At 35.8% G+C, this 25,388-nt stretch overlaps 1 protein-coding gene across 1 annotated transcript in view; it reads left to right on the top strand.

The window, feature by feature from the left end:
- Nucleotides 1–5,593: 5,593 nt before the first annotated feature.
- LOC108671902 (homeotic protein proboscipedia) overlaps nucleotides 5,594–25,388 on the top strand; it is a 63,124-nt gene continuing 43,329 nt past the window's right edge. Inside the window, exon 1 of the mRNA XM_018159498.2 lies at nucleotides 5,594–6,661. Within this exon, the coding sequence (XP_018014987.2) occupies nucleotides 6,442–6,661 (220 nt within the window). The 5' untranslated portion in view covers nucleotides 5,594–6,441. The remainder of the gene's footprint in view (nucleotides 6,662–25,388) is intronic.

Here is a 25,388-nt window from a genome sequence, read left to right as displayed (position 1 = left end):
TGCAGTCTCGAATAAGTCCGATCGGGCGAGTCAAAAACCCGTTCAGTTATCGTTTTAGTTCGGAGATCACACGTGTCCTCTTCTTAAATTCACTGCGAAAATTTTTTCTTGCGACATATAACAAAGAAACATGTAAATGATGACACTTCTGATGTATTCTTATAACTTGTATATTTTAGCTCATAAAAACGTATGCAAAATCATAGCTTTTATAATACAGGATCTAAAATGACCATATTTGGTTTACGTTGAAACGCATCCAAATGATACTTGTCTCACGGTGCGTGCAGCGAAGGCTTTAAAGTCTAAGACATTATCCGCCCGCCATTGCTATTAAATCTCCCCTTCTGCGCTGAAATGTTTGATTGACAGCCGAGGAGGAGTTAACTCGTTCCCCTGAGTGCAAATGATTTGCTTTTCGCACCCTTTTTTGCGCTCGTGGTGACGACATGTTGGAATTTTTTAGTTCGTTCTAAAACGTGTAGCTTCATACCAGACAAGAACCTTAATTATTTCATGATAAAATATTTAAATTACCTAAATAAATATCCTGATTATTTGAGTAGATTTGTAGAATTTGTAAAAATTATTATTTGAATTATTTGAATTATTTGTAAAAATTTGTAGATTTTTAAGTATTTTGCTTATTCTGCGTATTAACTTTAAAATTATAACTAAAATTTCATACGGTCGGTAATTATAGTTTTAAATGCAGCCGTTTGCCTTAGTTCACGCTATCATTTACTTTGCATAAATCTGTAACGTATCTCTAATCTTCTTCCGCCATGTTATAGCGGCTCTCTTTTCAGAGAACCAATTTTCTGATCCTCATCAGCGAATTTTTTTTACGCCATGGATGTATTCTCATCGAGCCAATGATTGACACTTGGAAAAAGGGTGAATGGTGAAGCTAGAGCGATGTTCACGCTGGCGCTCTTTGAATCGCATTGCATTGTGACTGTATACTCGCTATATATGAGCTTAGATTCACGCTGAGATTAGCTACGTTGAAAGGAAATAAAACATTGGCTGATAGTTAAACGTACTCACGTGAAAATTACTTGTTCCGTAAAACAATTTCAGAAGAGAAGCGTTAAATTTTTCGCTGTCTGCTCAAAAATATGTATTTATATGATGAACTCTTATATATAGGCTGAAACAACTTCATAAAAAATAAACACTAAGAAATGTCATTTTATAATAAATTTCAAAATCTATTGTTACTAAATTTATAATAAATTCCAAAATCTACGCCAAGCCAATAAATTAACTAATTTGCCTGTTTAATTAAATTGCGAAAAAATTGAATAATTTCCATGTACGTCAAATAATGGCAAACAACGGCTAACTTTTTCTTTCTTAGACTCCAATATATATTAAAGCTTTCTCTGTATTAATTTCTTGTGTATTTGCCTTGAATGCACTTACTGTACGTCTCATGATTGCCTATTATAGCTTCGCGGAAAGTTATATGTCTATCATCCAACTACGTACTTTGCTTGTAATCCCGTGCACCTGACCAAAATGAAAATCAGAATAATTATGAAAAATTATTTGTATTAATATTAATTAATAATTATTCTCTGTTCATATTTTTGACTTCACATATTTTTCACATATATATGAATGTATTTCATTGCTAATCGCTTTCCATGTTCGTGCATATGCATGTTCCATCCATAATAAAAATAATATTACTGATAATCAGGAACTAATGTTACCTCATTCATCAAAACCCTGTTAGCCATGCTGAAAAAATCCCTTCATCTCTAACGAAAATTGTGAACACTTTATCAATTGGCAACGTAGAACCGCAAAATGTTATCGTTGGCAAAAAATCGAACGAATTCCGTTATGAATATTACAGTAGTTAAAGCCGATGAATAACAAACTTGCTTGCTCGAACTTATAATAAAGTAAGTTTATTGCACTCAACTATCGCATGAATGAGAAGAGTTTTATTTATGAATTCAGTTGTGCAGACGATCATTGAACGTACTGCATGAATGACGAAGAATTTTTACACGTCAAATTTTGAATTCACCTTCAATTATACTCATAATTGTAGTCTACCCACAAATTTTCCATTATACATAAATAATGACAATAGTTATTGTCCTTAATGAAAAAGATTAAAAAAACGATGATTTTGTTAATTATACTTAATAATGATTAGTTATTTACTATTCTTACAATTTCCTTAGCAATGAATTGTTTTCCAATTTTTAACCTCATTGCGAATAACTTGCTCTTGTTGCAAAACAAATGTAAAAATCTATCATAGATTTCTCCATGTTATGCACAAACTATATTAGAATAATATTTAATCAAATATATGTACGTTCTTTTGATTGTTCAATAATACTCAAACAAATACTTCAAGAAAGTATTCCTAAAAATCCAGCACGTGCACCCCACTAAAAGTGCAAGTCATTTGCGAAAATTAACTCTGCCCTGAAATCATAAGAAGTTTGCCATGCGATTTATATGCCAAATCCCACTCCTAATTTACGGAGACCTATAATAATGCTTGGCCATAACCTGCGATGCAAATGAGAAGAGGAATCAATCCCGAGTAGAAAATGATCACAAACATTTGAGAAGCTGTCAAAAGGCTCTTTGTAAGTGCCTCACGAGCCTAACTGTCCTTAATTTCCGTCTAAATAAATATCTTGGCTTCATAACTTATGAGGCCATGTTGGTATAATAGCTACCTGCGAAGGGTTAAGCGAGTTTTATGACCGTTAGATATTTGCGTACAGGGTCGATCGAAATGCTGCGAGCAGCAACGCGATATGTAATTGTGCGTACAGTTATAGAAATTAACCTGATTTTGATTAATATCTCGTCAGTTTACTCCTCAAAACCAGGTAAAAGTTCATGCTAGCAAAGATATATGTGTAAGCACTTCAATTCGGTGGAAGTATTTGATGTATCTCAGAATTCGAATTTGCTAAGTAAATTTTTTATTTGGTTATATATTATGTGCAGTAAATAGTATATTTCGTTGGTGAATTGTGCTTCGTTATGACGTGGAGAATGTTGATTAGTATTCACTAACGAGAATTAGTATATAATGAACGATTTATTGATGCTTACTTCCTAGTTTGTAGGTACAGAAATTGGAAAAAATTCCAAACATCTGACAAGAATTTCATAATAGGAATAAGTGTTATTTTCTGTGAAATTGAATGTGTTTTGATTACTCGTCTTCTATCTGACAATTTTTTCGCTCATCATACATCAATATATCTTAATCCTAAATATTAATCTGCATAAAACTCACTTAAAATTCTGTGAATAAAAAAAGGAAATCCATGTGCTATCAATGAGCACCAGTCGTTTTGATAGAGTGCCTATACCATTCGTAACAGGAAATGTCATAAAAAGGAAGTTTTGATAGAGATATATGCTATTTTGAACTAACATTTCATAAAAAGGAAAATTCTCATTATACGATGCTGCAGATAAACCCAACTAAAGAACTGCTTTATAATTTTTCCGTCTCTCACTGCTCGATCGGGCCCGTGGAACCAATAGATCGAAGCCTCGGCAACTCACTGTTTACGAAGACGTGATGCCGACGTGTTCTAATCCAGTGAGTGTTAGCATAAGACAGTTAAATTTGCGTGCCCCGGCGCATGTCGGAGGCAGACTTCGCCTATACCACGTACCGTCAATATAGATTGCAAGACCAATCCTTATATTTGCCAATGGAAATGACAGAATTCCCGGCACGATGTGTTGGCATCTTTTATTTGGTTCTCACTTTGATAGTTCAGACGATACGAGTGACCGAACCTGCGTAGCTGGAGTTTGGTTGATGAGTTCCGTATGAAATTTGTTATAAATTTCTCCCAATTAATTTTAATTTTGAGCTTTAACTTTTATTCGGATATTCTATTTCCCAATATTTCGAGAGAATGTTTTTATTATTGTTTACTAATTCCTTTGATGATCTACAGATGTTTCGGGGACATATCAATAACTTTGAAGCGGATGCTATAGCAAAGTATTCATAGTCTACTAGCATTCCTTGTTAATACGGTGAATAATAGGTAATCGGAACTCTTTATTTCTGCAGAATGGAGAGAAATGTCTGAATGAAAGTCTTAAATGTATGCTGACAGTATTAAGCCTAATGAAAGTTAAAAAAATCGCTGCATTAAAAAATAATTTTCATGAGCTCTTCAGAAAGCTATTCAAATTAAAAATTCAGGAAAATATGATCCGAGAGATATTTTTACTTCGTACATGGGCTGAATCTAATTATATCCATTGTAAGCTTAGTAGATGCATACATCAGAGAGGTCGTTTTTATTCAAGTTAGTTATTATTCTCATCTTCCAGATAACTATATTGAAGCGCAGAGTAATAGAGGAACCAATTTATTAGAGACAAAATGCAAATAAAGGAAAATTGTTCATTGAAAAGCTTCAACTATCCGCAAGAGTTAATGGGATTGTATCTACATCTACTCTGAAAACTGCATGACCGAACCATTTGATTATTTTACGATAATAATAATAATAATAGTAATAATAATAATAATAATTTTTAAAAATATGATAAAAAATGCCTTGCTTATATTTCAGGCTATTGTGTGCATAAAAATAAGCACAAGAAGTCATTTGATACTTAACATTTGATACTTAAAGCATTATTAGAGTTTTCTTCCCAGAATTAAGCACTTTTTCTTCTTTAAAGGTGCCATTACTGTTGTAGCGCACGCGTTTCATAGACCATATGTAGATCCTGCTGAAAAATATTTCTGGCATGGATCAACACATGCAGTCTTATGACATTTCCATAAAATTCATGTCGCCCATCAGGTGAAAATATACTCATGACTAAGGGACTCCAGCAAAAATATTTCTCATGGTTCGTTGTTACGCGCAAAATTTTAGCAAGAAACAGTACGCTCCTCTGTTACATGAAAATTCGTAACTTTATATACCGCGTATCGCGTTTAGGAACCCGTGTATCTTGAATACGAACATACAACATCCCTGTTCAGGGCATATACCATGTACAGCGATGCATGCTTGGAGTACAAAGGGTAAAATGCCGTGAACAGGGATGTGGATCAGGAATACGCAGAATATAACATCACTTTTTACGGCGTACCGTGAACAACGGTACATAGGGTAATACAAAAGGTATAATATTCCTGTTCACAGCGCAGTCTCGCACCGTTTTTATCAAGTATAGTGCATGCGTGCCTTGAGTACGCAGGTTAGAACATCCCTGTACCGTGTTGCGTCCCGAGTAAGGGTTAATCGGAAGCGCCGAGGTCCACTTTCACGAAGGAGGGACAAACCAGCGTGCGGCTGGAAGCGGCAGTTGCAGCTCAACCTGCCCCGCGGTAGCAGCGCGCCGGTCTCGCGTTCACCTCTGGAAGGCGTCGCGCACTGCATGGAAAGCCACGCGCGACTTCATCGCGGCACTGCCAGAAGCGCGTCAAATTTACCCCGATAATTTCGAAAGTATTTGAACGAGAGACGGACTATGATTCGATAAAAGTAAACGATTTTTGGAGTTTGTTGATGTTATAAAGTATTTTCGTTGACGAGTTTAAAGTAAGATACGAGTGAACAAAGCTAGGAACAAGCAGTCTGGATGCAGCCGTCAGGTGCATTCAGTTCTCTGAGACCACACGTTCAGAGCCGTGTTATTAGTGAAGAATATTTTATTTACAAATTGAAAACGAAAAATTTTCAGTAAAGTTCTAATAATAAAGTCACGGAGCGGTCGCGTTTTTGCAAGATTGAGTCAATTAAAGTCGTAACAATATTTTTATTACTAACTCAATAATACAATATCCGGCTCGGTGTGGTTATGAACTAAGTTTTAATCAGTATTTTGAAAATTTCTATTTGCCTTAAGTACTTGATAAAAATTACTATCAAGAAGTAACAGAAATGCGATCAAGTACCAGGCATGTGAAAAATACTGTGAAAATGAACAATATTGTTGTTAGATATTTATTAAACCACAGAAACCGTGAATTCAGCTTCATGTTATTTCAAATGTCGTACATGCTTACCCGTAAACATTAATTTATTAAATTTCTTCACGGCTCAAAAATGTTTAAGTCATAAAAATAATATGTTGGCGACCAAGCTTTTAAGAGATTCCTTACACAAATTTTTGATTGGCGGTCTGTTTTACTTGATGTATCGCTAATCGAAAAATATGCCACGATATCTCATTCATTAATTTTCTGATAAATTAAACGTGGAGACAAGAAGCTGACAACAGAAACTGAGAAAGGCTGATTTCGAATTTTATCTAAAAACTCAATTTCATAGCATTCAAAATGAACTCTTTAACCCTACCTGAACACATAAACACTCAAGAATGAACACATGAATTATCAAACATTTATGATCGGAACATCCGTTTGGATGGAGTGTGAACTAGGCAACGTACAGGCATGAGATGGAATCTTGCGTCTCTCAACATTACGTTCCCTCAATGGGTGAATACGTCGTACCTCACGCAGTGCATGTCACCCAAGACATGGGTGGTGCTGGTGGTGGGTGTCATCCACACGAGGGAACCATGGGGGCATACCTGGATGGCCTGGCACCCGGCATGGGTGTCCCGGAATATCCGTGGATGAAGGAAAAGAAGCCTGTCAGGAAGCCTCCTCATCCAGGTAAGCTCTAGGATCGGATGAAAATTTTATTTCTTAAGCTATTTGGGAAATTTTTAGTTAAATTTTATAGTTTTATTACCCATTGATTGACGTTGAAGCTGTTGATTGAAAATGTCAATTTCTTAGTTTTTTTTTAATGACACGAGACATTGGTTTTCAATATATCATAGCCCCCGGATTTATCAAATAGCTTTATTTACTTAGAATTCTATGGTAAAACAATCCCAAGGTAGTCCTTCGTTATCCTGTGACTTAGCAATCAATGATCTTCTTGCTGTTCTCCTTCCACAACATAATAGAAGTCATCAGAATAAGAAAGGCCCCGGACAATTATGATCCTTATTTCAGGCAAAAAGTTAGTTTAATAATTTCTATTTTTTTTTTTTTGAACGAGTTGATTGCATTAGTATTACAGATGTGAATTAGTCATGTTAATTCCTCATTACTTGTATTCCGATGCATTTCAAGCAATAATAAGTTCCGTCGTTTACATGTAGAACAAAAAACTTTTTCTCAAATTTTTGTTCGTCGTAAGTCGATGATTTACTTGAGTGTTCTTACTGCGAATTAAACCTCAACATTTATTCGTCAATTCACATAAAATCTTAGTATGATTATATGAAAAATTATTGAACCTGCTATGAATCAATGAAATTACACTTATACCCTTATCCAGGAAATCGAACTGAATTTCCCATTTCTTTAGCTGCGGTCAAATTAATAAAAGCAATTCTCGGTTATTTCATTTCACTTGTTAAAATTTCGATCGAAATCTAGATCCTAGATTTAGATTGAAATTTTTACCTACATTCGAGGTAAGAAAATTTTACCCAGAATTTTCACGAATAAAATTTATCAAATCCAGTTCTGAATTGGGCACATTATTAGGGTAAAGAAGCTCCTATGGATTCAAATAGCATCGACAGATTTTTTAGAGAGAATTGTGCCTCTAAAAAATTAATTAAATAGTTCAATGTTGGTATAAATGTATGAGCTAAACTTCCATAATTCAGAAAGTTAAGTAATAAAGCTCATTGCTTTTCTAAATTTATCCTTAATACAGATAGAAGTTACTTATGAAAATCTTTGCCAGACTGCTTCATTGCACTCAAGATATTTTGATGAAACCCTACAAATGCCTGGTCCAATAAATAATATTGGGAATATATTGAGCAAAATCGTTTATTTGGGCATGTCAGAAAAGAGTACCTGGTCCAACCCCAAATAATGCCCAGTAAATTGACAAGTGTTTCATCAGCGAATGCACAGAGCAAAACAAATTAGTATGTTATGCCAAACTGCAAACTTACTACATTTGTGTCTAGACTCTACTGACATATTTTTGATGCATTGATACCGAGTAAAAATGATTCCCGAAAGATATAATACTTTTACTTGATCGTCATGTATAAGAAGATTCAATCAAATTTTGTCTTCGCCTGAATCAATTCAGAACTTATGTTTGTTTTATATGTTACGTTGGATCATTCGAACTGAATACATAGCGTGAGAATTCAGCCTCGAAGATATTAGTGTGTCCGAACTATCCTACTTCAGAACACTGAACTTATTTACGCTCGTATTTATGAGTAGTATGAGTGTTTTACTCATATCGTCACTCATATCGTCACCCTCTGCAATTAATTAGGAAAAACAGTTTCTGACGTGATCTTCCATTAATACAATCTTTAGAGTTTTCGCGTAACCCGAATCGTATTTAATCTAAAATTAACAATATCTCTGCATTACAATACAGAGATAAACCGAAGAAACGTACTAATTTGAAAGTAAACGTACGTACCTCGCTTGAAAACTATCAATTAGATGTATGCAAATATTCAGAAGGACAAAGAACTTTCCAATAATAATCTCCTTATTCGAAAAACAAATTAAAATTCCTGTTCACAATTACTTGTTTGAATAAGAAGATATATAATAGACTTGTGATATAATAGGCTCATTTTCTCTGTGTAAGGTTGGTTCGAGCAGCAGGCTGATTCAGAGGAACTGGTTTCAGTGCTTCGAAATTTTCAAGTGTTTCAAAATACTACAAGCTTGTCTTTTTTTTCTTTTGAATTGCTACTTATGGGGAGGAATAATGGGTTCTAGAAAAGAACTTAATATAACAATCAAATATAATAAAAATAAACGCAAGATCAAAACATATTTAAGTCACATCGGCAGACTAACAAATAGCCATTCCTGTTAGGCCGACGGTAATTTTAAAGTAGAACCGTCACATCACTCGATGTGCCCGACTCAAATCTCTCACTATATTCTTCAGAACAGGATGCATTCCGTATTTTCTTCGGCTCGCATTATTATGTTAGTCTCTGCTTTGTATATAATTATAATATGTTTTTACTACTGCTTTTCACTTAGTTATTTTAATTGAATACTGTCAAAAAATTAAAATTGTAATTGCATATTTCATTTTTTTGCTCTAAATGTTTAGTTTAAAAAAAACCTCGTTGCCGAAGCGAATACAAAAACGTCTGTCACTCTGTTACATGAAGACTTATTAATTACAGAGAAGAAAAATCGATTTTTTTAATTGAAGAATGAAGAAGATTACTTAGAAACACTTTTTTAAACTCGCCTCATACATTTTCATCGGAAGGACACGTTGTCTCTCGGGAAGTGGCGTAAACATGACTATTGTACCTAAAATCGATTCACATTATAAAGATTCTTGATAAGCTAATTATTTACATTTCCAGGCAACCAAAATATATTTTTTGAACTTTTAAAGCCATCTAATTGTAGGAATTTTCCCATTGAATCTTTCGTATAAATCGTTCCCTCGAAAATTTTCAAATTGATCCAAAGTTCGGTACGGGAAATAATTTGCTTTTCAAGGGAGAATTTCATTTGATTATTTTTCTGTTTTTCGCTCCGGGATTTGACTCTTAATTAAAGGTAGGTGGCATCAGCAATAGATAAGCCTGGATTGTGACGGGCACACCATTAGTTAACACGATAAGCTGTCCCCACCATCACTCATTCAAATCTCATTCTCTCCCTGGCTCCTGCAAGCTGCCTTCACTTGCCACGCTCCGACTGCACTCAATTAAATGACTTAAATAAGAATAACCAACACATGAGAAATAAAGGCAGATGATTAAATAATTCTACAATTTTAATATAACTGAAGAAATAATTATAGTTTTACCGCCGAATAGCTCAGATTTATACAGATGATAAATAAGTCAGAAAAAATTATGAAAACGTAGCTGAAGCTTTTTGTTATTTTATAAAAAATACACTATGAAGCTTTAGCAAGCGATTTCTACGTAATCTTACATTTTGCATGCGCTGACATCATTACATGAACCATGTAATAACATTATTGATCTATTCCCGGTTGAAAGCTAACTGCTTAATGAAAGCAAACTGCTTGAGGTGAACCGTTAAGTGAATGCAAGCTCTATCACTAACACTACAATAGAGTGAAGCCAAGAGTGCAGCTCTCATACTAGCATAGTGATATCAGGAGTGTAAACCCTCACACTAATACTACAATTGAGTGAGGCCAAAAGGGTCGCTCACGTCACACCAACGCTACAGTAGGATAAGGTAAGAGTGTAGCCCTGGCACTAACACTACAATAGAGTGAGGTCAATAGAGCAAGCAATCAAACAAACTCTACAATAGAGTGATGTCAGGAGTGCAAGCTCCCACACTAACACTACAATAGCGTGATGTCATGAGTGCAAGCTCTCACACCAACACTACAATAGCGTGATGTCAGAGGGCAAGCTCTCACACTCACACTACAATAGCGTGATGTCATGAGTGCAAGCTCTCACACTAACACTACAATAGCGTGATGTCAGGAGTGCAAGCTCTCACACCAACACTACAGTAGCGTGATGTCAAGAGTGCAAGCCCTCACACTAACACTACAATAGTGTGATGTCAAGAGTGCAAGCTCTCACACCAACACTACAATAGAGTGATGTCAGAAGTGCAAACTCCCACTAACACTACAATAGAGTGAGGTAAAAAGCACAAGCAAGCTTTCACACTAATACTACAATAGAATGATGTCAGGAGTGTAAGCTTTCACACTAACACTACAATAGAGTGATGTCAGGAGTGTAAGCTCTCAGCACGTCTTTTCGACCACAGAGGAGCGTCCTGATTAACCTACACACTCAAAATATAGCAGCTACTAGCGGCAGCAATCGGACGTGTTATTGATTTCATTTATACTATCTTAGCATGGAGTAATGTTACATATAAAATATATAATAAAATTAAAATCCCCTCATTGTTCGCTGCATTTTCATATTGAAGTTAGGAGGGTTCACATTTTAAGTATATTCTCACATGTAATTCTTTTACTCTTCTTAAACTCCTCGCGTGATGAGGAAAATATCGAATTACAGATTATAAAGTTACCACTCAGCAAATCTGAACCTGGGGACAATTTATTTCAATTGCGGAAAGCGCTTACTTAATGATTTATTTTTTTCATTTGGGCAACTGTAAGGCAACATGACATGCAATTATCGAATTTTATTGAACATTGTTTACTTGGTCCAAATTTTGTTCTGGTACAATGTTTGTTGGTGACAATCCACCAATCACAATAGATGTAATTTGATATTAAAAATTAACGATTATCCACCTCATTCTCACTAATTTATCAGTTTTAAAAGGCTCAAATTTTACCTCCTAAGGATAAGTAAGCCCATGCAACGACAACCGCCGTTGAGTAAAGAGAGCACAGAGCTTCATTTGTCTCCGCGAGCATCACCGCTCTTAAATCTCCACTTGTCTCCAAGACAAGTCAGTTTTGGTCGATAATCTCGTAATTCCGCGCGCGCCTAGCAGAGGGTCGAGACTTTTCCCTCGATCGGACCGTCGACTGTTGATCAGCTGAGCGAATAATAGTAGATAGGCCCCTAGAGGGCGACACTTGAGAAGCTAGACGGGATCGCACACTTCGGATTTCGGGAGTTTGGTGTATCCGAGATAAAGCTCTTGCCCGCGCGTTGAAAGTCGATCCTTTATTGCTTGATCTCGGGGTCGGGAGTAGATGGTTTAGCTGGAGACTCTGAAAATTTTCCAAGTACACATTGCTGAGGATTCGCTAATGAACGATTGGAAATAAATTTATAGAGGACTAGAAATGTACTAAGAATTTCAGGCTTAGAACTAAATAAAATCGTAAGGTACTTACGATCGGTACAAAAATAACGGCTCGATGACTGCATTGGTCTATAATTAACGGCAAACTGAAATGGATTAGAAATCGTTCTTATTAGTTTTTGCCTAAAATATTATTTAATATGTCCTCGTACATGCATTTTTAGAGCATGGTGGATTTTGGACAATTGCTTCAAAAGATGAACATGGATTATGTGAACTTTTTCAGCATAATAGATCGAAAATTGTAACAGTAAGCTCGCAAACATTCAGACAAATGAAAATATCGTGATAGTTTTCTCCCAACTCTGATCTTTTACAATTCTGATCGCTTTTAATTTCTTCGTAGAAAACAATAATAATAATTTAATATTTTATTGCATTCCGGTTACACGAATAAGGAATATACTATTAATATCCGTATTTTTTATTGAAAGTAAAATGTGCATAAACTTTGTTTATAATCTCTACCATACTATTCCATTAGTGCATGTAGAAAATGTTCTAGACATTTAAATGCCTGTCTTATGTGCAGCAAACACCACGAGCCAGTTAGAACTGTAGAACAAGAGTGAAGACAAAAGTCGTGGCTTTGCAGAAGTTTACTCTTGAAAGTTTAGCCCTGACTTTTTTACCGGTTTTGTTATGTGCAAAGTCTTCAGCTGATCGAGTGGCCACCTCTAGTCTACTCACTAAACTATGAGTGAAAATCATGCAAGCCTTTCTGTAGCGAATAATTGTCGCTTCTATTATGAATGGACTTTAAAGTTCGTCTAAGTTCATTTATTCTTTAAACCCCAAGCTGGTGCAGAGCCAACGAGTGAATTCAGATGAATCGAAAAAACTTTTTCCAGCTAGGCACTTTGCTATCGTTCACTGAATTATCAGGGTTTGGAATACCTCTATTTAACGATGATATATTTTATAACATTATTTTTAATATGTATTCATTTTTTTTAATACACATTCATTTTTTTAATACATATTCATTATTTTTAATACATAATCATTATTTAATTATAGGTACATGCGAAGTATGATGAAGTTATATTGAGTTTTTATGCAGTAGATTTTACTGATGCACTTTAAGCCAAAAAATGCGCGAATTTTTAATCCCATTCGTGGAATTTAAAGTTCAAAGACAAAAGGCGCTAGTCTTCCATCACGCCGGCCTTCCACAAGACGCCGTCTTTGAAAACCAACCAGGGGTGAACACAAAAACTTCTATAGACGACAATAAAGTGGCTTTCATCCTTCCTTTCCATATGCAGCAAAAGGCATTGAATGCACAGAAAACGAACCTCAGATAAAGGTAAATTTATCACTTTAAATAAGTTCAAAATAAGACAGGAATTTGCCTGCAATATATGAAGTTACCGTAGCTAACTAGGAATAAGAAAAAATATAAATTTTATTGACGACGAGAAGCGGATATTTTTTAAAAGAAACTTTCGTACAGGCATGTACGGTATTTACTTTCTATTGTATGATAATTAGAATTGCGTATTATCCCTCCCGTGAGACGTGTTATTTTCGGCAGTGCATATAATTACTCATGTGAAAATATAGGACAAACGTTTTACAAGAACACTTTCTGATGATGTCTATAGCTTTGAATTCAAAATTTCTTCTATACTTAAGATAAAGAAAATTTATTCATGAAGAAGAAATTAAAGCCCATAGGTATGTATCGTCTCAACGAGTGGCGAAAAAGATATTTTAGTTTATCTTGCTCATATTTCATGCACGGAAATCAAACGGGAATTTTAATTTTAGCGCAAAAGTCACCTTACTTATTAACGCAGGATGATTTTCTTTGTAAATGGTCTTGTGAAAGCATCTTAAGCCTCGTAAATTAAAAAAAATCGAAGCGATTTTGACAAGTCTCATGACGACAATTTTTGTTTAATTTGAGGCGATGTGATCGTCATGGTCGACAATGGCCAATTTTGTTCATGAAGTTCCAATCATAAGCGACGTTCTATCATCTAGTCTGATTATTCCTAATTATTTGCCATATAATTAATCCGCAAGAAGCTCCTTCCGAGAGAGGAGGCAATTGCCATACAGGAAGTCCTTAAGATTGCTTCAATTTCTTGCCGTGATTTTCGAGCGTGTGATTAGTATTCTTATATATAACGAAGATTTTTATAAATTGCAGATTTTTACATTAAATCTAATTGATGATAGTTTTTTCCGATTAAAGTACTTTTAAAATGTACGGTTATTAAAACTATGTATTTATAGAGAGATGGAAATAATTCGAAGAAATTATCACTTGTTCGCATAAAAATTCTAATTTGAGGCTAAAATTGCTGTGAAATTATGTAATAAATAATTTTATAGCATTTCTGAAAGATATTAAATCAGTTACACGGTTTATCCTCAAAATGATTCCGAAATTGAATTATAACATACCTTTTTTATAAAAATATAATATCATCTGTCACTTGAAAAGAGGTAATTCTAAAAAAATAGTCTGATTTTTAATTAAATATTATTGTTAATGACAAATTTCACATTATATACTTAATACCATGGTCATTGTCTCCGTAAATTGAAATTAAATTACTTCTAAATTATTCTGCATTTCATTACTGTTCTGTCTATGTAAGGGATATCGAATTTTCTTACTCAGAAGACGACTCGGCATTCGTCGTATAAAGCAAGAATTTCGTTGGTGCAAATTTTCATTATGGGTTTTGAAAGATCAATTTGATTATAAGAAATTAAACCAGACTTTGAGAGTGAGAACTTTCAACTGGAAGAATAAGAAGTTCAAGTAGTCACACTCGTTCAATGAACTTTATTCATAATTTATTTCTCGACCAATCATCAGGTTATTTCCAGAGGCAAAATGATTATTTATCAATGACAGTTTTTAGTAGCAATATTACTATGCCGTTCTAAACTATATAAGCTATATAGTTTTTTTTATAGTTTACAAAGTTAACTACATAAACTATTGAGTTTACTAAACAAACAATCATAAGAACTTAGACATTCATTCTGTATGATTCGTATTAACCGGCCAAAAATTTGTGTTTATCTCTTTCAATGTCCAGAAGATATATTCATATGCCGCTAACACTTACAACTTCCATGTACGAAAAAAACTTTTTGTGGACTTTGCAAAAAAAATTCTGTAAAGAAACGACTCAACTTTTGGCGCTTATGCATCGCATTCACGCATGATTGCATTTACTAGTGAAATAATAAATTTCAAGTGAGTACCTAAGCAAGCCTCATTTCGTAGAAAATGGGAAGCCTATTGAGTGAAACTGACGTGTTTAACGAAATGTTTAGGCGTTATTATTATTTACAGTTTCAAAAAATCGTTTTTTTTTTTTTGTTATATTTCATTATTACATATTATACGTCAAAAACATAGAATGTTTAATATATTAAACATTATATGCTCATAATGATAGAGGTTTTAATTTAATTACTATTACATATAATTTCATTAAAACATTACTTTTCGAAATTTTCAACTGGAATCCATGCAGACTCATGTCCTCGGTGCTGTTCTATTCCGTCACATTCCTACGCAAAGATCAGCGTACGTATTCGCTCTATCTCGCTCCTGGAAAACAAGTCCTGGAAAGCAAGCCGTACAGGCACAAGAAAAGAAACGATACCTCATAGGATGCACGGCCTGGAGGCAGCGGTCGTCGATACAGAGCTATTAGTTATCACAGCAATGGGGCGGCGGAAGGAACCTCGTGATAGATAAGAGATTATACGACTCTTGGGCGGTGCCGACTGTGGGATACGCGTGCTACACCAGCAACCGATGTTTATGCGTAGATGTGTCGTATATTATAGGGTAACATAGATGTATGTGATATGTATCTAAATATGTTTATTCTATGTCAATATAACTATTCTATGAATAATATCTATCATTCAAATAAACCGAATTAGGAACAAGCGAGTTAATTCTTTATTCTACACCAACAACCGATGTTTGATGAGTAGATATGTCTGCTCATTAATGTAATAAATTATTATTACATGTAATAATGTAATAAAGCAAAATCTACCGCAAGAATAGGTAGGGACGAAATCTGTACAAGCGTGACACTCATAGCATCAAGTTCACAAAGCTTTAATTTGAGGACTGCAACTACTCCAAAATTAAATCAAAATAACTATTGCGAACAAAAAATTTTTAGCAGCGATACGTAAATCTGCTCGGCTGAAATGATCGAAGCCGTTTATTTTCATTATAATGTTGTTCATCATAATTCATTCTGTTGTTAATTTATGTAACTTCCATACCATGTTAATGGTAGGTAACAAATACATGTGAAATTTTTTATTCTATGTTTTCTCAGAATACTACACTAAAGAGAAATTTTTTACTTGGACGAAGGGGAATAATTCTCTCGTACAAATAATACAGTGCAATCAAGACGACAGCGCAATTTTTCATTTTCTGAATTTATTAAGAAATTTCTGAGCTTTATATGGTAAAGACTTTCGCCAATAAATCGGCCATTTCCGTGCCTTAGCCGCTGCTCCTAATTGCTCGCCTTTAAGCCATGAAAAAAAATTCAGGCGAGAACTCGAGATAAAAACTCCGTACCGGGAGGAAGACCTGACACTTGATGAAATTCAGCAAGAAATTCAAACGAAGGGGAGATATTTTCTTCGCTTACTAAATTTATGGCAACGCTCCTTCTTTGCGTCTGGTTCTATACTCAGCATTCAAAGAATTAAAAATGAGCCCAGATTTATGTATATACTTTTGAATGCGCAGAAAACGAGTATAGTTTGTTTTAAGGATTACATTTACATGATATAGTTTTTTGCATTGATTCGGCAAATTCAATTCAGTCCTATACTTTTGAAAGCGCAGAAAACTAGTACAGTTTGTTTTAAAGATTACATGATATAATTTTTTGCATTGATTCGGATAAATTTAACTCAGTCCTACTTCACTTATCAAGCCACCGGTTCTCAGAAGATGCCATTCCGCACTTGAAATTTTAAAATGGGTCATTCGTCATCAATCATTGTTCTTTCATCACATAAAACCGTTCCGATTCGAGTTGAAAACGGCGTTACTTTTTCAAGCTAGTCATAATTTTCCAATAATTTAATGCACTCATTGATTCGATAGTACATTGTTATCCTGTTAATTGTCAATATGACTTATGCACCAACTTAAAAGAGAGCATTATTGCGGGAATACATAATTAACCTATCAAACTGGTATTTAATATCGTTACGAACAACTCTTGCCAAAATTTGATTTATTTACAAGCGTTTAAAGCACGTCAACATTTCCCAGTCACATGAACTTATGTTAATTTCGCATGCGTATCAACATCGCCCCAAATTTCTGTTCATATCTGGGCACGAAATGGGAGAAAAGGATCACACGTTGCACTCTGCATATATTCTAACGGCTCAGGACCTAATCTCAATTATAACAAAGATAGACAGAAGCTGAATGAAAGAGGAATAAAAAGACGCATTTGGTAGCGAATGTCGGACTAGCGGCCACGGCGATGATTAATGAGTTTCGGATTGGCCCAGGGACGCCGGCAGCGAGCGCAGATAAAGAGCGGCTCAGATAACGGCGGCCACAGAACACAGCTGGAGGACAGTGTCAGCGGCCGCAGAACACAGCTGGAGGACAGTGTCAGCGGCCGCAGAACACAGCTGGAGGACTGTCAGTGGCCGCAGAACACGGCTGGAGGACAGTGTCAGCTGCCGCAGAACACAGCTGGAGGACAGTGTCAGCGGCCGCAGAACACAGCTGGAGGACAGTGTCAGCGGCCACAGAACACAGCTGGAGGACAGTGTCAGCGGCCGAGGACAGTGTCAGCGGCCGCAGAACACAGCCGGAGGACAGTGCCAGCGGCCGCAGAACACAGCTGGAGGACAGTGTCAGTGGCCACAGAACACAGCTGGAGGACAGTGTCAGCGGCCGCAGAACACAGCTGGAGGACAGTGTCAGCGGCCGCAGAACACAGCTGGAGGACAGTGACGGTGGACGCAGAACACAGCTGGAGGACAGTGTCAGTGGCCACAGAACACAGCTGGAGGACAGTGTCAGTGGCCACAGAACACAGCTGGAGGACAGTGTCAGCGGCCGCAGAACACGGCTGGAGGACAGTGTCAGCGGCCGCAGAACACAGCTGGAGGACAGTGACAGCGGCCGCAGAACACAGCTGGAGGACAGTGTCGGTGACCGCTGAACACAGCTGGAGGACAAGCTGGAGGACAGTGTCAGCGGCCGCAGAACACAGCCGGAGGACAGTGCCAGTGGCCACAGAACACAGCTGGAGAACAGTGACAGCGGCCGCAGAACACAGCTGGAGGACAGTGTCAGTGGCCGCAGAACACAGCTGGAGGACAAGCTGGAGGACAGTGTCAGCGGCCGCAGAACACAGCCGGAGGACAGTGCCGGCCGCAGAACACAGCTGGAAGACAGTGTCAGCGGCCACAGAACACAGCTGGTGGACAGTGTCAGCGGCCGCAGAACACAGCTGGAGGACAGTGTCGCCAGGCCACAGAACACAGCTGGAGGACAGTGTCGGTGGCCGCTGAACACAGCTGGAGGACAGCGACGGCAGCCACAGAACACAGCTGGAGGACAGTGTCACTAAACACGACCTTCACATACGCCTTCAGAAGCAAAAAATCGAACGAGTTACCTACGGAGCATAAGAGACGATGATGGAGTTACAATATTAGAACAATGGAACGACCACAAATGAAGTATTTGATAAACAAATGCATTCTACAACGAGCCACCGTGAGATCACTGACATTGGCACAAACAATTAAAGTTAAATTGAAAATTTCTATCGATAGCGGCACAATTCGTATGCAGGAAGAATATTATTGTTATATGCTTATATTTGCAATGTCATTTATCCGATTAATATGATGTGGCTTAGTAATAGCAACAACGACGTAAAACAGTGACGAAATCAGAGCCAAAATACGTGACTCAAGATTAAAATACCAACCATTAATTATATTGTAAACTGAAAACCATTAGTTGGGAAACTGCATTCAGCTACTATTTATCAAGTGATTTTATTTCAGAACCCCTCTCCTGAATTGCATTAGCATCAAAGACCAATAACTCCGTGTGAAATTCTATTAAATTGAATGACTCGACTGTAGGATATAGAGATTCTTCCTGAGAACCTACAAGATGGACCATGGAATATTATACATTATAACTCATCATCAGGTAATGAGTTAGCCAATACTGCAAGTACTGAATTGGCTAATAATCACATTATAACCCATCATCAGGTTATTTATCGAGGCTGCAGATACAGAGTTCTAGCTCGCAGCCCGCAGCACCCTCTATCACTACGTACACAATAATTTTTCAGTAAAAACTTGGTGCAATGTCTTTTTACATGTATTAGATTACACAAAATGTACCAACAAACAGTTGGAAAATTTGTGATGGATCATAACATGTTTAAACGCCAATGGAATTGCTTTTATGTATAAATTAATTAAATTGAAATTCCAATTTTTTATTTGGTTGTGCCTGAAGCATTGATTTTCACCAAGATGATAAAAATTGGTAGCTTTAGATTAGATATTAAAACGATATTATGATATGTAGATTCCATTCCATACTTTGTAAAATGTGACCATTATGAGCGACTAATGCCTGAAGATAATTTGAATGAATTCAGAAAGAACGAATATGTAAAATAACTTCGAAAGAACGTTTATTGCGATCATTTTATTGTAACTTACTTATAAATAAGTAGATACTTTAATGGATAATAAGATATAATCTCTAATAATAATTAAAAATCTCTAACATAATTAAATAGATATACTAATAAATTTGGATACTCCGTTGATCAAAAAACTTTTTTTAATAGAAGCCTGTTGGAAAAACAATCGCTGAGTTCAATTTCCATCTGGTAATTTTTTGAAAATCGTTTAAAATATTTTACCATATTTTCTCCTAATTTGAATATTCCTCCAAAATACAATGAAAATTTAGAATAGTGTTCGTTGAATATCTACGTCAGGGATCAAATAAAATTTAAAATATAAATGATGCTTTATGTTGAAAATATCCTTCGTCCATATTATGATATAATGTGCTATGAACAGCCACTGATTCAGTGATATTTAAATTCAGATATTTTTTATCATCACTGATCCTAAATAATTTCTGCATCAATTTTATTATTTCATCAACTTCAGAGATTGTATTCGGCAAATAGTTTCTTATATAAAAATCAACGTTTATCAGGAGTAATGTTTGCCTGGAATCTACCGGGATAAAATAGAACTAAGCCAATGTTTGCGTCCCGAAATTCTAAACCCCGACGACGCTGAGGCAAATGGCCAAAATATTGCCAAAATCGATGGTAGTTTTGCAGCTCAGGGAACAGTTAGAGAGAGAACTGAAGGAGGGCTGGAGGCAGGCTGGACCCAAGCTCCAGAAGACGTCTTTTGACTTCTGGACAAATCGGTTTTTTCTTTGGAAACTTTAGAGTATATGTATGTGATGGAGTATTTCGTGTCAAATAGTTTATTTTTCGGTTAGTTTTTTTAAATCATTACTCTGAGAGGAATGTATAAACAAGCGACCCGTGTGTAAGTCCCCTGCAATAATAATACGAAACGCTGTACGTTGGATTATTTGGATCATTTTCCAAGACTTGTTTCGCTGGATGATTAATATTGGAAATCCAAATTCGTTTACGGCGCCACAAAGCGAATGACCTTAGTTATTGGATACCTTCGATGAAGGGTGTTCATTAAGGTTTATATTCTCCGAAAGCAGGATTCAAATTGTCAAATTAATTAATTTCCATTTCTTATTGTACCATTCACGTGTGAGATTTTAATCTGAGTTTGCACCAATTAATTATACTAAGAACAAGTTATTTTAGAGAATCTAATACATTACAACCTTGTTTTTTCTTGAGTATCTGAATTCGAATAACGTCAGTCGAGTTACTAGGTTAACCTTAAAGTCAAGGGAAGGTTAACTGTGGTAAAAAATGAAAGGTTAACTGTGGAAAAAAATGAATGGTTAACTGTGGTAAAAAAAATCCCAGAACAATTAAATCCGAGTTTTAAAAACGCAGACGCTTTACCCCGCCGCCCACTCCGGGCCGTTAATTAGAGGAAAGTTGATGAAAGTACTTAAAGAAGACCCCATTAATTCTGTTCAATTTCGAACAAAGTCTCAAACATGCTTCGCGAACAGTTGATAAATTTTTACAAAGTGTACTGAATGGGAACTAAAGTGACGGAGGAAACAAGATATCGAATATAAGGAACTATAAAGTGCCACAAACAGTGACGGAAGTTTCCATTTTCGACGAAAAGCGTAGACATAACCCCGGCTATTGACTTCCGAATCACATTGTGGGATAAATTCAAAACAAAAGTTGTGCCCAAATCTTCTGCTCCTATGTTCTGATCTCAATGAAATTATATTACGCCATAGGCTAGGCCACAATCGTGTAAGGAAGTACAAAAATTTATGGAAATATAAAAATAAAAATATTGGACAAGGATCGATAAGTTAGTCAACTAAACAAAAATATTATGTGCTACAGGAAAATTGTATATTTCAATCTTGGATATTTGATTTACCACTTAGTTTTGGTCTAATTCTAAAAAAAATGTGTCTCGATAGTAGCTGAATGATTGAATTATATTAGAAATTTCATCATGACCATAATGATTTAAATGAAAATGAATTACAATGATTTCCATAAAATATTTTTGCGCGGTATTATTGTCGCTCTTCGTTGTCGCATCACGATAGATTATTTTTATGACCCCCTTTTATAGTTTACTTAATGGTATCATTGACCTCAGATTTACCAATTTAACCGTGAACCAGGGAATTAGGTGCAAGAACTGAACTGATCATGTGGCTTGTTATCATATCATTATTTGGCCTCAAAAAATGATAAGACCACCGGAAATGTGGGAAAAGGAAATATTTGCTCTGAAGGCTGTGGCTGCTGAACGTTTGCTGGGACGATGAATACGCACATTTGGAAGGGTCACGGACAAAAGACGTGCCGCATAATAGATGAAATAAAAACTTTGAAATAAATGATAGATGGAATAAAAACGCTCAGCTGCGTCCATGGCAGAGCGCTTGACTCGCTAGCAAAAGCGATTAAATCCTGTGTTCTCACAAAGAGGTGCCACTGTAAATGGGCGGCTAAAATTACAATAACTTCCCGAAAGAGGCATCTTTATAGGACAGACCAGCATGAAAACCTCCAAGCAAGGCCCAGTCTAATTCCTACATTTCATTCAAGATTGGGTGGTGTTTCTTCTTATTACTGGCGCCGAGTTTTGCCGAGATTTTTATTGCTCTCTTCATGTTTTATTCGCAGAGGGGAGCTCCTGAAACATTTTTCCAGTACTTCTTCCTCACTTTTCTCGCTATTTATTATCCTCTCGCATCGCAGTTATTTTATAGAAGAGATACATTTTTTACCGTTGTTTACACCAGCCTTTGAAACCTGGCACGGAATATTCAACTTTCTTTTGGGGTTTTCCAAGCAGATTCATTTGCATGTGAAAAAAAAATCCGGGAAAAAATTCTGCAACAAGTTCTAAGGGTCCCATATATTCCAATGTATTTTACAGAAACTTTCTTTGATTTTGTTTTGCGATTTACTGTCATCTTTGGAATATTTTTGCTGATTTTTGATGTGAATGTGATGATCGTCTCAAATGAATCATATATGGGACCCGACATTTTCAATTAAATTATCTTTTGGTATCGAATGCTGCTGTTATCTCGAAGTAAAATTGCCTACGTAAAATAACCTTTGCATGAAAGGCCAAATAAGTCAACTCAAATTTTCTTACGTTGAAGCTCACACAACATTTTCAATTGATGAACAATTTTTTTTATAGTGTTTGGTCATTAGTCTTTACGAAATCACATGCTGCGATCAACCTCCATCAAAAAATAATTTCGTCTCTCAAGCTTTCCCATGAATGGGTGGTCGTTGACACGAGTGCTGACAAGAAGATCGTAGTTCCTACATGGATGTCGAGGTTCCTACACGGAGGTCGGAGTTCCTACGGAGCTCAGAAAGTCAGGACTCCAAAGCCGCTTACGTGTCGGCAACGTGTAAAACTCCTCCCCTTGGCTGTCGCGCGTGCGCCCACGCTTGTTTTCGTGCGGGTTGCCGCCACGTTGTTGCTTCGAAGCTCGTATGATGCAACACTAAAGCCACGGACACCAAACTTTGACTTGATATTCAATGTACCAATTATAATCAAGCTGTAATACGACCAGCAGGTATCGGTTGTGCTTGGTGTTAATTAAGAATGAAATAACTGAGCCAGCATTACTGACTTATCTGTTGATTTTTTACAGCTAAAATCACTTTGCAATAAAACGGGAGAGAGATTGAAATTAATAAACTAAAAATTATTTATGATGTCTAGTAATTAATTATTCAAATTATTAACGATAATTTAAGTTACTTATAAACACCTGGAGTCACAAGTAATTGTTCAAAGTCTGAATTCCATACTAGAGATTTATAAACTCGCTCCTTTCGGTCAAAATAACGAATAACTTATTACTGAGAATCCGAGAATCGAGAATTCAAGGATACGCAATTTATCATTGTTCATAAGATGTTGAAACCAAATCAATAAAAATTAATGTTACAAGATTTTTGCCAAGTGCTAAGGTAATTTTGCGACGACAGCGGAATCCAATAGTCAGATTGCATGCAAATTCATTTTCTCCATATATAAACTTGGATTAACTCAATATATTATATAGTAGGAGCTTCTATGATTAGCATCAGCATCGTTCTGATAACAGAAAACGGCGGAAAATATTTTAATTTTCACATAAAATCAAGAATATTTATTTGGTGTATCGTTGATAAGTAAATTATGTGTATATTGTCTATTTAGCAACTTTTTTCATGTTCTAATTAGTTATAAAAAATATTTTCTAAACAAATTTTTCTTAATTTTATTGGCTCGCGATCAAAAGTTTGTTTGAAACGTATGGGAGTCAGTTCACTTGGATTTCTTCCTTTAAGTCTGGGTAGCGACAAATCCGATAACTTCTTCAATCCAATCTCCATTTCGGTCGGTAACTAATCTTTGTACAGACTTATAACAACAGCGAAATTATTAACCTCTTCTAATTGATGTATCCTCGTGATTGCTGACAAGTTTATTGAAAGAACGTGAGCTCAGAACCAATGCTGAAAGATTGTTTGTTATTTACAAGACATTAAGTGAGTGTTACTGAGATGGAATGACTCCCTCGCCGCCATGGCACAAGCAGGTCACGTAAATTAGGAGCCAGTTGGAAACTACTGACTTCGGCCCAATCAAAATTGGATAAAATTCATCTTAATTTCTAAATAAAAATGAATAATAATAATTATAATTTTACTAAAATAAAAATGAATAATTTGATAAATGTGGTCTATATATATTACGGTTTTTTATGGTCTATATACGGTTTTTACGATATTCATTACTGCCATTTACGATCAAGAAACTCGATGAAACGATGTTGCCCGTACGTAATATTCGAAAAAAAATTATTTTTGATATACACGTCTTGACAGTTTTTCCCAGCAGTTGCCAATAGTAAAAAAAATGTATAAATGTATTTGAGGTTCTGCCTAGAGATGCACACTGCATTAGATGCTGTAAGCATTTTTTGAAATTAAAAATAATTTAAAAACAACTTTTAATTAATAAATATATTTGAAAACGAAGTTCGATGGTCACAATTATTAATGAACAACAGCATCCATATAGGATTGAAAATGAAGTAAGCGGGACGAATATCAAGCCGTTATGAAAGTTGCTACAAGTCTCAGAAGAAGCTTCAAGAAACAATCTAGAAACTTGTAAGCGACGGATGAACGGCTGCTTTGCATCTGCGTTCAAATCCTTTTGAAAGCTTTCGGGATAATTTACGTTGTTTTGGGATGGCTTGAAGGAGTAAAATATGGCCCCTCTTTTGAAATGAGAGGTGCACTTTCTAGGGAGAACTTTGAGAGCAATTCATAATGCTATTTTCCCTGCAAGGCGAAACTCTCAGATATCCTTCCAGAGCTGGAAATGTTACTCGTCTTGAATGTTCTCACATTGTTTTAACGTCCGTCTCTGAAAAGGGAATGTGTCAAGCTTAAGAAGATTTATTCTTTTCCAATTAGGGATGAACGAGAAGAATGTAGGTAAGCTAACACTTTCTGTTTTCTTCAAACTGAAACACCATGCAGCTTTGTTTGGGAGCGTAAATCTCATTCCACAACGGGACCACGGTGGTGATTTTATTTGCCTGAAAAAAATGATTGCTTAACCTCTGGGAAATGATTAGCTGGTGAATTAGTTTTTAAACATTTTGCTGTTATTGAATAAGCATAATACCTTCGTTTTTTGTCATAAACAGCTAACGTAGATATAAGCATAAAACCGTTGTTTTTTTGTCATAAACAGCTAACGTAGAAATAAGCATAAAACCGTTGTTTTTTGTCATAAACAGCTAACGTAGAAATAAGCATAAAACCGTTGTTTTTGTCATAAACAGCTA

This window comes from Hyalella azteca, unplaced genomic scaffold (assembly GCF_000764305.2).
Source record: "Hyalella azteca isolate HAZT.00-mixed unplaced genomic scaffold, Hazt_2.0.2 contig8696, whole genome shotgun sequence".
Classification (NCBI taxonomy): domain Eukaryota; kingdom Metazoa; phylum Arthropoda; class Malacostraca; order Amphipoda; family Hyalellidae; genus Hyalella; species Hyalella azteca.
Note: the sequence above shows the minus strand (reverse complement) of the source record. Positions and strands in the feature narration are given on the sequence as shown.